Source organism: Mizuhopecten yessoensis, unplaced genomic scaffold (assembly GCF_002113885.1).
Source record: "Mizuhopecten yessoensis strain PY_sf001 unplaced genomic scaffold, ASM211388v2 scaffold11025, whole genome shotgun sequence".
Classification (NCBI taxonomy): domain Eukaryota; kingdom Metazoa; phylum Mollusca; class Bivalvia; order Pectinida; family Pectinidae; genus Mizuhopecten; species Mizuhopecten yessoensis.
Genome location: NW_018408841.1, coordinates 481,514 through 494,970, shown reverse-complemented (window position 1 = coordinate 494,970; position 13,457 = coordinate 481,514). Strand labels below are relative to the sequence as shown.

The 13,457-nt window shown below is 33.0% G+C and overlaps 1 protein-coding gene across 1 annotated transcript; it reads left to right on the top strand.

The window, feature by feature from the left end:
* The first annotated feature begins 476 nt into the window (after window positions 1-476).
* Window positions 477-13,055, top strand: LOC110464712 (histone-binding protein RBBP4). Its single transcript, XM_021520070.1, has 16 exons — window positions 477-579; window positions 3,179-3,326; window positions 4,463-4,513; window positions 5,719-5,724; window positions 6,417-6,511; window positions 6,999-7,172; window positions 8,006-8,060; window positions 8,213-8,273; window positions 8,709-8,801; window positions 9,376-9,443; window positions 9,757-9,883; window positions 10,030-10,107; window positions 10,601-10,677; window positions 11,068-11,125; window positions 11,342-11,452; window positions 11,998-13,055. The coding sequence occupies exons 1-16, from the start codon at window positions 558-560 to the stop codon at window positions 12,064-12,066; spliced, it is 1,293 nt and encodes a 430-aa protein (XP_021375745.1). The 5' UTR covers window positions 477-557; the 3' UTR covers window positions 12,067-13,055.
* The last annotated feature ends 402 nt before the right edge of the window (window positions 13,056-13,457 follow it).

Sequence of the window (13,457 nt, the reverse complement as noted above, 5' to 3'; positions counted from 1 at the left end):
CTTTATAATTCTCTCAAAATATTATATCTTCAGCAGTAAAATCCAGCGCCATTAAAACGCATGACAATTGTCCAAAAGTCCTTTTCGACGGCTATGTCTTCCTATGTCCGAGATACTCTTCCCTTGGCAGCCATTTTAATTTTCGATTTCCTATAGAAGTGATGTACCACACATAAATTATATAAAAAAATATCATTGACATTAATGGTTGAAATATAATATGATTTATTTCATGGACTTTTGCAAATTTTTATTTGATATTCTAAGCAATAACATTAGAGGTTGAAAAACATTTATTTTGTCAACTTTAAAAGAGGAAAATAATGTATTGTGCATCACATTAAAATATAATGTTGGTAAGTAAAATATTAAGTTTTATATTTTAATTATCAACATGTAACTACAAGAATATAAAGACATACAAATAAATGAAAATATAATGTCAAATATTTATTTTACAATATTCCAGTCCGCACTTCGAAAAAATTTGGCGCGAGACGTCGAGCACTTGCGCATGTGTCTTTGTCGGTCTTCTGAAAGAAAGGAAATTTTGAAAGATGACAGACAAGGATCCCGGTGGTAAGGAAATAAGTGCAGTTATAATGAACAAATATTCATAGTATTCATATATATCTCGCATATAACTTATTGTATCGAGTATTATGTTGATGACACTATTTGTTAGCATCCGGGGTAGAGTTTACCACCGGCCGGTATTTGGCGACATGTTGTATAAAAATAAACATGATTATTAGTTAGACAGTCTACTTATTAAATAGCTAATGATTTAACCAATTGCAAATGTGATTGGTTGTTAACTATTATAACATCGAATGCTTGACTCTGTTAATTGCATTTTGTACAACCGATTTATCCGTTATTATGGTGTGAGGTTGGGGGCGGGGGGGGGGGTCTCAAACAAACCAATATTCATTTGTTACGTTTGACCCCACGCACCAGATCCACTGTCAATTCACTCCCTATCATAAGTTGTTTTTAATACTGCCTACACTTAAGTTTTAACAGCTCTTGCAGCAGTTATCTTCGGCTTGTTTTAATTGTACACAAAATTAATAACTTTCTGTCCTGTCTACATTTGACCTAGAAGGAATTTCCCTTACAAGAAGCTTTATTTAGAGTCGCATACATATCAACATGGAACATTAGCACTTGAGAGCTATTATTGCGACAAACAAAAGTATGTAAAATAACAATAACATTATGTAATAGTATTAGTAGTAACAAGTAAATATAAATAGCATAGCAGACAATTTTTTCATTACAGAAAAATACACGGTTATGTCACATGTATGTAAGTTAGAATCAATTGCACATTTTTTATTTTTTTATAATATTATCATAAGGCTTGACACTTATTTATGTTATGTTTTTTATATGAAATTCAGAGGTTTGACATATTTATGAACGATGTGTTAAAACACTATCTGTAATCTATACATGTGTATTATACATACATGCTAATATAGCAAAGGGTAAAATTTGACATGATATACACTAACACAGTGTGGATTAAAAAACAGCATTTCATGTAGTATGGAAGAATAAGATCAGACGGCTACTAGACTTAGAAGCTAGAGATCATCCGATGGAAGCACATCACTCTTGATTTCCAAATGGTGACCATTTCCCTCTCTGTGGTGATATGGATTTAGAACCTTGATTGTCGTGATATTTAGGGGGAAAATGGATTTCAGTCCATGCGAAATACAAATTTTCTTACCAGACATTCAATCAATCGGGTAACTATCCCAAGCTTGCCGGACTGGAACAACTTTTACAGTACATTTCGGTCAGGTTAGCTTGAAATACTTACTAGTCCAAAGGAAATTGAAAAGAAACATACAAAAATTGTTTGATGTGTACATAATTAAATGAAAAGTTCTTCACTCCATCAATCTCATTACAAGTTACTGCAGAGATTGATTTATAAATAGCTTGTTAATTACATGTATATATATAATGTCATAATTACACCATCTTGGAGCAGATTTATATGGGCCTAGCCTGTTATCTTATCCATTTATATATGTTAATATATGTAAAAAAAAAATAGAACAAAAGACGGATAGCGTCTCTAGGCCTTTCTCGAGTTGAATCTTTGTTAATATATATATATAATAAAATTTGTTAAAACAAATGGACTGCACTGAATGTTACAAGGCATTCAAACGCTTAAGTGACATGGTCAGGAATTATAATCGTGATTGTTGGACTGTCAGTAATTTTTGCTGGACATGTCTGTCGGACTGGCATATTTCGCATGGACTGGGAATTATGGTTACTTTAACTTCTAGCTTCTGGAAGGAATTTTCCTTTAGCTCAATTGGTAAAAGTGGTAGACTGGTAACCTGGGGTGTTGATTAGCTGGGGGGAGCTGGTAGTCATTGAATGCAGACCACAAGCACTAGCTTCGACTGTCAAATAAACATAAATGCTATCAAGATTATGAACTTGTTTAAACAAGCTGAACTATCCTTGTCCCAGGAAAACCGACTGACATAACTGCAGTGTTTTTGCAAGGCATAATAGTTGGGGGTAAAATCAGGCATGAATCACAAATTTTTAACCCTTTATATGGCTCAAGCCGCAGACCTTTTGAGGGTGAAAAGCTTTAAAGTACAATGTATTTCAGGAGGTGACATACCCCCATATGGAGCTTATAAACTTAAATTTACAAGTTAATCCTTATCTTCAATTTGATGTATGATTTACTACATATACCATACAATTTTTGGTATACTTAATGAAATATTGAAATACAGTTGGTCAGAAATTATTATTGCTGTCCTAAATATAACACCTTGAATTCCCAAATGAAGTCAGCCTTAGTATACACAGTTCTATTATCCTGTTGTAAACCCCAGTCTAGTCTTCATGATAGCCAGGCAATCTGAATAAGGGAGCCATTGCATCCTGTTAAATCACTGATTTATTTTCTTAATTTTAAAAGAAAATCAGTGTTGCAATAGCAAAATGTGATTTCAGAATTATTGTGCATCAATGAATGTAACAAAAAAATTTTTTTAGCATGTCATGGAGTTTGATTTTTCATTTGATTTTGTTACAGTTGTTTTTCTGTGAGATTTTTGTCTTGTTAGTGTTTTTTCCAAACATGTTTAATGTTGCTATAAGACCGTTGTAATTTTATTCTTTGCAGAGGGTTTTGATGATGCAGTTGAGGAGAGGGTCATCAATGAAGAATACAAAATATGGAAGAAAAATACTCCTTTTCTGTATGACCTGGTCATGACCCACGCACTGGAATGGCCAAGTTTAACAGCACAGTGGTTACCTGATGTCACACGGTATAATTGTATTCTAGGATATTCAAAATACAAGTGATAATACAGATTTTCTTACAATAACATTTGGGGCCGTTATCCCCCCCACGGAAAATCTTGCTAAAATTCCCAATTTGCCATTGAAAAATTCCCAAACAGATGGCCATTTTTGCAAAATTTAAATACACTCAGTGTGGAGAGGGAACAGTAAAAACATTCATGTCAGTAAGAAAAGTAAAAATATATTTGAATCCCTTGAAAAATAAAATTTCAAAAGTATACATCAGAATGTAATAAAGTTATTCCTGTTGCATTGATTTGATGTTGTAAAACTTAGCTATTTTTGTCTTGCCTGTGTGATTAAAGTTGGAGTAAAACAAATTAACAACATGTATTACTCGAGAAAGTGATACTAACCATCAAAGAAGAAATCTTTGTAAATAATTTTCTTTTCTTTTCTAATAAGGGAACCAACATCCGGGCACAGAATCCGGAAATGATCAATCTATTTGTCTGTTCAATTTCATTTATTACTGTATTTTCTTTTTTACATTTAAATAGTTTTAGGTAAATAAATGACTTTAAAATTAAAATCAAAGTTTTCCTTTTAACGGAAATGGACAAATATTAGAACTACCGTATATATTTGATATAGTATAATAAAATAGAAAAAATAAATTCTGGCTATCAGAATTTGTTTCAAGCCTATACTAGATGTACTAGAGTTTAACTGTACGCTAGACCTAAGCTTATGCATTGAAAAATAAATAATAAATTCCAATATCAAAGAAAGCAATTTCTCATGATAAGAAGTTAAATTTATTAACAGAAACTGGAAAATGTATGAAATTTTATTTCTCCTCATTTTTCCCCAATTTCAAATTTAAATTCATTGGACCCTGGACTTGGAAAAAAAATACTATTATAATTCTACCACTGGGAAAGTTGTATGCGTCTGCTAGTAATTTAAACTCATTGTAAATATAACAAGATAAAGGGTTTGTCTGATGATTTTTCGACCAATCAGAAATTTTTAGAAAATCTAGAAAAAAAGTTATATAAAAATAAATATTTTAAGATGTGTAACATTTTACAGGGAAAGATTTTTTTTTTATCAAGTTATTAATTACATGCTCTAATACTTCACTTATTTATTTCAGACCAGAAGGAAAAGACTATTCTCTTCACAGACTCATCTTAGGAACACACACGTAAGTGTCTTCAGACTTGTTTAAAAGTTTGCTTAACTGTTTCAAAAAATATCCTGAATCAAAATTATTCTATCCTAATCGTGATGATTCTTGTATCAATTTTTTCGTTAAAAATGATATTTGTAGTCATTAACTCCTTCAACAATTATAGCTCACTAACACCTTGGAATACATATCACATGACAGATATATGTCGCTGGCTTGGTTGCTTGAAGGAAATTCCAAAGGTTCATACAGACAGAATAGGCTCTGATGATTGAGTCTAAAAAGTCCTCAATTTTAAGGTTAAACTAAGAAAAGGCCCAAATAAAAGAGAGGTTTCTGCTTTAACAGTAAAGTAAAAAGGACAAAATGGTAATGGAACCTATAATGTGTTATGAAAGTAACATTTTAGATTTGAAAATATCTGTATGAACCTTGTATGTATAAAAGCATTGCTATGCTTATTTATTGTAATGGAATACCATTATTCTGCATCCGCCCCGCCCCCTGATAATTTTGATACCATAAAAGATGGCCATTCCATTAGGCATATTAAAGTCTCTGGGATTTGGGCATTCATACATGGTGCTTAGGTACCCAAGTCCAGGAAAAGTTTGTAGGGGTAACAGCTTGTATTATTCCAACTTTATGAATAGAAAATAATTCTGACATCTATGATTCTTGTTTTTGGCTGGTTTGTGAAGGTTTTGCACTGGGTTCATTTATGAGACTGTCTTCATAGATAACATTTCACCAGCACTGATAACATGGCTTTTTGTAACCAAATATAAGCCCCATTCCCAATGCAAAACCTGTTCTTTTTTAAACTCTATGGTACTGTCCTGTTTGTTTATTGAATACTCTTTGCTAAAGCTCCTATCACTGTAGTTGTTTGTTACCACATATTACTTTTTCCCCTAGGTTACTTGTCGCACACATTCCAAATTCATAGATTCCATTGCTAAAGTAGTAAAAACAGCCTTACATATACTGTTTAATTTATTAGGTTGGGTTCATTTTCATGCATTGGTGTTTAATTGGCATGGAACTATATGGGTGCAATTAAAATACATTGTCGGGTTTTATTGCATTGAATAGGTAAGGCTTTGATAAAAAAAATAAAAATAAAAAAATAAGATATTTTCATTATATACATTTATGAAATGTTTGATTGTCTTTTACATATTTTAATCATTCTTTTTTTCTTTTCTTCCCTTTCAAAGGACAAGGTATGTTAATGGATACATTTGAGAAAAATAAGAGCAAGATTTGAGAGATGCATACAATGATGAGATGAACAGAGATCAAATCCCCAAATGAAGGAAAGAAAGTATTCTATTTTGGTATTCTATTGCAAGGGAAATGATATTTGATATATTAACACAATTGAAAATAAAGATATTATTAGTGCAGGTTTTCATGAAAAAAAATCCTAATATTACATTGTTACCCAGTATAATTAATTAGCTAATGAAGGAAAACCAAATATGATGTTGATCACATTTTCAAAATTGGAAAACAAAAGTGTAGAAATTGATCTTTTAAATTAAATGTACTTAAAATTATGTGATATTAATTTAAAAACCAAAGATTCTGTAGCCCTGCTCCTCAGTAATCATCATGGCCGCATTAGCTTTGGGTGAGGACTGGAGCGACTAATTGCATGTTTTCTCATCAAGCTTTACATGTATATCTTGTAGCAAGAATCTGTGACAATAAACAGTCTGTTCCATTTATAGATTAATATGATTATTCAAGTGCAAGGAGGTGGGGATAAGAATTTCAAGTCCAAATTATGCATCAATTCCTAATAGTTTTTAAAATGACACGTATGCATCTCATTCCAAAAGAAGTCTGGATTTGCTTCTGTTTTCTCCAAATGTTTTCTGAGACAACTCCCTTGGCCCTTGATTTCTTTCAGCTCTGATGAACAAAACCATCTCCTGATTGCAAGTGTTCAGCTACCCAATGATAATGCCCAATTTGATGCATCACATTATGACAGTGAAAAGGGAGGTAAGGTCCTGGAGAATAGAAATACAATTTGTCATTTTCATAATTCTACAAAGTTTTATTTGATATTGTATGGTAGATATATGGTTGTCATTGTACATGTTCAGTGTTTTAGTGAGTTATGGGTTAGAGCGAGATGAACAGTTAGCGTCCCAAGTTATGTATTAAATATTGGCATTATGTATACATTTAGAGCCCACTGACCTGTGTTTTTTCAAAAGATCAAGAGATATTGCACTAGAAAACTTATCTTCATCATAAAAAATGTCTACAACAGGGTTTGTTAGTGCCATAATCAAAGGCATTTCAATTGATGTTACTAAATACAAACAAAAACTGAGAAAACTAGACCAGGAGTGAAACATGTCTAAAAGTTTGTTCATCTGTTTTACTCCTACTGTTAGAGTGAAATGTTTTTAACATGATAGAGAGTAATATGTCTATGAAATGTAAAACTAATGTTTGATATATTGCTTCAATTTCCTTTCAGAGTTCGGAGGTTTTGGATCTGTAAGTGGGAAGATTGAGATAGAAATTAAAATAAACCATGAGGGAGAGGTGAATCGAGCGAGGTACATGCCACAGAACCCATGTGTCCTCGCCACCAAAACGCCATCAAGTGATGTACTGGTTTTTGACTACACAAAACATCCCTCTAAACCAGGTAATCACATTACAGTGAGAGTGGTCAACGGACAGTCTATGTCCAGGAGTTCGGGAAAGCCATTTGTAGGAATATGATTCCCATCATGCTCACTGCTAATATCTATTTATACAGTTGGGTCATCTTCGCTAGCCAAGTGTTCGCTTCGTATACACTCCACTTACCCTTGGCGGATATAGCCGTGTTTACCAAGCCTTCAAATTTTCCTAGGTGGCAATCGCTCGCATCTAATAAATCAGTGGAGTGTATACGAAGCGAACACTTGGCTAGCGAAGATGCAGTTGTGTAGAGCAGTAAAAGAAAACATATTGTCATACTGCCAGTGTGATTTAAACCTATGGTCTCTTATTAATGTGCTATTCTGTACATGTACTTCTAAATAAATATGAATATACACTTTTTATTTTGGTGTATATTTGACTGGTCTTAATAATATGAAACAAGTTATACTGTGCTGGAGACAAGTAAATCAGGTCAGACAAAAAATATGTTTCCTGTGTCATGTTGGAAAAAAATTACGATAGGTAGGTAATACATTTTATTTTTAACTAATAATTTTATATAGTTCATATAAGAGAGTGGTCTTGACTTTTAACAGTGCTTCTTTGAAAATTGCCTTTAATAAAAAGTTAAGAGTAGGAACACAAAAATAAAATAGGGTAGTTAGGGTTACTGGAAAATAGGGTAGTTAGGGTTACCGGAAAATAGGGTAGTTAGGGTTACCGGAAACACCAAATATTTTTTGTTTGGTCTCACTGGCAGCAATTTAGATTTTGTAGACAAAATGGCAAGAATCAGAATGTATTGTAATTATTGATCATTTCATTTATTAGATCCAAGTGGAGAATGTACTCCTGAATTGCGTCTAAAAGGTCATCAAAAGGAAGGGTAAGTTTTACACGAAAAATATTACTCTTTTCTTGAACTGTTTGAATAAAATTTCAAAGCGCCATTTTAGAATGAGAAACAACATGTTAACTTCAGAAAAAGTCATTGATATCAAGTTTTCCTCATGGTAAAGGTGATATTCTTAATTTCAGATATGGATTATCCTGGAACCCAAATTTGAACGGACATCTGTTGAGTGCTTCTGATGATCATGTATGTAAAAATAATAAGATAATTGGATTGATTTTGTCAAAACTAATGGTGTATAAATATCAGTAGTTTGTAAATTAATGAATTGGTTACAATTGATAAAAAGTAAATGTTGCAATTGATTATTTTACCGAGAGGAGTTCTTAAAATAGGACTGGTATATTGATTAGTTTTCCAGGCAAGAAAAATGCAAGGTCTGTTGCCTCTGTACCAACTGATGAGGTATATGGAGGAAGTGAAAATTTGTCCAATTGCCCTGCAGAGGAGAGCAAAGTTATTTTTCAAATACAGTGTATTACTGTCTATATTAAAGTCACAGCATACAGTTTTATCACTTATTCATAGTATTGATTCGGTTTGGCTTTCAAAATCTGTTTTGTATTGCTTTTAAGTTAAGTATTAATGTTGCATTGATTTTATCTTTTTATGTTTTTGTAGACAATATGTCTGTGGGATATCAATACAGCGCCAAAAGAGGGCCGAGTCATAGATGCACACACAATTTTTACAGGCCATACATCCGTTGTAGAGGTGAGGTTATCTTTTAGACAACAGTTACTAGTCAATTTATTGACTTTCCATATTAAGGCCAAATAAAATTAATTACTTGGTTCTCAGGCCAATTTTTTCCAAAAGAGATGCAGCAGGGAGGTAGTTTGTAAAACGTTCATTGTGGGCATTACCTTGTCTTTTTATAGTTGTGTAGAGACCCGTCGTAGAGCAAGCCTCCGAAAATCCCCCCACAATGTTCCAGACGAGGATCACGAACCCCCCATTCCTTATTTGTACCGAAATGAGCGCCATTTGTACACAAGACTAATAAGTCATAATCATTTTAAGGCTTGCCTGTATATCAATTCTTATCTTTATTCAAACGTTTTCAGGACTTGGGTGACTAACGAGTAAAAACGACATGCGGACCTTTTTTTTTTATTACTTTAACGATAAAATTGGCAATGCGGTGCCCTAAAATGAAATGCGCGCGGGCCTGAGAACCAAGTAATCAAAAAAAAAATGGCCTAAGTACTAGATTAATATTCCAAGGATTTGAGCTAATTATTATTTTGATTTCTAATTTCTGAACTTGTTGTTCCTTCTTTTGCAGGATGTGGCATGGCATTTACTCCATGAAAGTTTATTTGGGTCAGTTGCTGATGACCAGAAATTGATGATGTAAGTATTTCAAAAATGAAGATACCGTAATGCTACTACTTTGATTTAATTTCAAGACATAGCTATTGAAGAAGACTTTTTTTTTTTTTTTAAATCACCTGTTTCAGGTCTATTGAAGTTTTATAATGTCTTCATGCATTTCAGTTTTCAGTGTTTAATCTGACGAATTATTGATAAAGTATAGATTTTGAGTCTACTTTTAGTTAATAGCCTCCTTAAAAATTAACTGGTGTTGATAAATATCATTTACCATTAAAGATGTCTGATGTATAACAAAAAAGGAATTGGCTCGAGAACTATTTTCTTTTCACAGCTGGGACACACGATCAAATGACACTACAAAACCAAGTCATACGGTAGATGCCCATACTGCCGAGGTCAATTGTCTGTCATTCAACCCGTACAGTGAATTCATATTAGCCACAGGGTCTGCAGACAAGGTCAGTAATACACATGTCTCCAAAAACCCACCTATCCAAGAAATGGGAAAATTGTTTCCACTAAGTATTTTCAAACAATTGTGCTTGTGTATTGTCCATTTCTGTTGGATTAAATTTTGCAAATATTTCATATTTTTTTCTTTTAGACTGTTGCTCTGTGGGATCTCCGAAATCTTAAACTGAAATTACATTCATTTGAATCGCACAAAGATGAAATTTTCCAGGTAAGAGCAATATATCTTTTGAGTATTCCAAAATAATTAGGCAAGATGTAAGATTGAAACAAATGTCAATTACATAATAAAAAATATATATAATGAAGGCTGTAACCCTCATGGCAGGGGTGAGGGACAGGGCTGAAAGCAAAATAAAGCAGTTTTATCTTCAAAAGCCTTCTCTTCCCGAAACACTATATAGTTTATTACCATATTTGGATTTATATGTGATCACATTTGGTCTAAGAATATTAGAGGGGGGGGGTGTTAACACAATATAGAGTAGCTTTTTTAGCTTTCAATGTTCCTGTAAACATTTTACTTGCAGTTAAAGGCAGTGCTATTGATCGCCAAAACAGTGTGACACATAATAATGTTTATCTTTGTATTTTGATTATTTAATAATGTTTATCTTTGTAGTTTAATTATTTATTGCCTATCTCAAAATCCATTAAATGAAATTTTAATCCATTAATTGATAACACTTTTGTTTTAATTGAAGGTCCAATGGTCGCCCCATAATGAGACCATCCTGGCGTCCAGTGGAACTGATAGAAGACTTCATGTTTGGGATCTCAGGTACAATATGCAGCCTCAAATGACAGGGGCAGCAATGTTCTCTTCAGAAGTTTCCTATTGGTCTTCATTAGCGTAATAACAAAAATGTTGCATTTAGCAAAATAATATATAAAAAGGCTGATACTACATTCATTTATAGGCCTCTGAATAGTTCTATTCCCCTCCTAGCTATATATATAGCTGCCCCATTTGAAATAGTGCAAGTCATTTTCAAATTCTCAATCTGAAAGTACAGTGTTCTAAATCATTCTCAATCTGATCATGAAAGTACAGTGTTCTAAATCATTCTCAAAAGCAAATGATACTATATGAATCTTTTATCTCTGATTTGATTTTAAAATGAACCTAAAAGTACATGTTTCTGCTATTGATGGTATCCTTCTCTTGTAGTAAAATTGGAGAGGAGCAATCAGCAGAGGATGCTGAAGACGGTCCCCCAGAACTACTGGTAGGGGCTTTTCCTTGTCAGCAATGATCATTTATCTCATATATTTGAAAGAAAGATTATTTTGCCAATTAAGGACTGAAATGACATTAAAATTATGTGTGGTTTACACATTTCCCTATTAAAATTTAAAAATTCATAAAAATTCACAATAAATACGAAATTTCAGAAGTGTTTTTAAGGGGGAAAATCCATGTGTATTTCATGTTTTACTTTCAGTTTATTCATGGTGGACACACAGCAAAAATATCGGACTTTTCGTGGAACCCCAATGAACCCTGGGTAATTTGCTCTGTATCTGAAGACAACATCATGCAAGTATGGCAAATGGTAAGTAGTTTGGAACTTTTAAAAAATCGTTGACACAGCAGTGAAGATAATAATGTGTAACCATCACTTTGTACTCTGTAATCAACCATTGCCAAGTTTTAAGTTTGTATGTACCTCCGTTGATGGCAGAATGTCTTGTGACCCACTACAGTTATAGGTCTTTGTTCACTGTGGGCCACTTGGTTCAGAGCATATCTCGTATACACTGTCACCCACAATTGCTGTATTTTATAATGAGTATCTCTTGGGATAGATACAAACTGAAATCTGATACAATTCCCCTCAGATATGAGAATAGCCCTTTGCTCACTGAAGTCGGAATAAATTGGCTCGTAATACTTATGTTATACATAGCTAATGATAAACAAAAACGTTTTGCTTTGGATATGAGTTTTAAGTCTGAACAACTCTCCTACATTTCTGACTATTGCCTATTATCACCCCTGTATGAATAATTCCGAAATTGCTGGAAGGATGAAGTTAGTTTTATCGTACTTGGTTTTGTGATTGTCTTATGTGACATTTGTGTCCTGTTGTTATTTTAGGCCGAAAACATTTACAATGACGAGGAACCAGACACACCAGCCGGGGATTTAGAACAGACAGCTTCCTAGAATCTAACAAAAATCAAACTGTTGTGAATTTGTACTGTTCTTACAAAAATGGACCAAAATACTCTTGTGTGGAAACTAATCATGAACAATATATTGATTTTCTGCATCTGGTATGACAACGGAAAAGAAAATTACGCAAATGACTTCAGAAATATAACTTCGGCATTGTGCTGCCATTAAGTTTTGTAGTCTAGGTGATATCTTTCTGAGATATGAAGAAATCAATTAAGAGGCCGGTTATCCTGGAGTGCTGTTTATGTTTTGAGTGTACAAATTGTAATTTATTTTTTGCTTGTAGGTCATATTAACAGACTTTTCTGTACATCAGTACTCCCAAGAAAATATATTGATTATGTACACAGAAATGAAAGTTTTCAAAGTTAAGAATTCAATCAATACATGTGTAATTATATTAAAGTTCAACTACTGAGTGCATTCAAAAATCATCAGATCTGTAGAATTGTACCCCCTACTGGTACATATGGAGAAGTACACAAATACAATACATGTAGTATTTTAAGGATTACTAGCAAGCTTGGTGCTGATAGGAGGGCATCTTTTCATCTAGACTGTTTACCAAGCTTTTAGAATAAGCCTTGAAATGATGCATGTTAGATTAAATATGCGTGGTGTGACATTCAAGATGGGCAATATCTCTTAACATTCATATAAAGGAACAATACGTTAGCAGACAACTTTTGTAGAAAAATATAAAACACATTTTTGGTGCGTTTTATAGAAAGCTAGTAATGCTTTGATGATAAGTAGTTTATTCATAGTCATTTAACCACTGAGAATTGTATGTGTTGAAGGGTGGGTGGGTTGTATATCACAGGTTGACATATCTGAAAGTATTTTTTGAGACTTCATCTGATTTTCATATAAACCAGCTGACCATGTGAATACTGGCTAATTTTGTACATTAACATTTCATTCAAATTGTCGGATGTCGTGTAATATTTTACATCAAATAAAAAAAAATGAATGTATACATTGTACTTCATCTGTAATTTAAGGTGCCTGTCAAAGGAAAAATACAAAAATTAAACTTCTTACACTGCTGAGGGTGTTTATAAAATAGAATTTGCTAACAAACACATCCCTGTGGAGTGATGATCTCCAATCTACTGACAAAGGACAAAGTTAGTGATGAATATTGTGTTGTAATTAAAATTTTAAGAGCTGATTACCTGGTATTTAATGAATTTCAGTTCCATTGCAGCAATGTTAATCTGAACTATACATTCCAGAACTTCTCAAATAGTGAGGCTCAAGCTTGCTGCATAGTCTGTACCGATTGGAGAAAAATGAAATACAAAAACATTTCAATGCCACAAAAATCCATGTTGTCTGGACATGTTACAAGAGAGGTTTTCTGCATAGATCTAAGG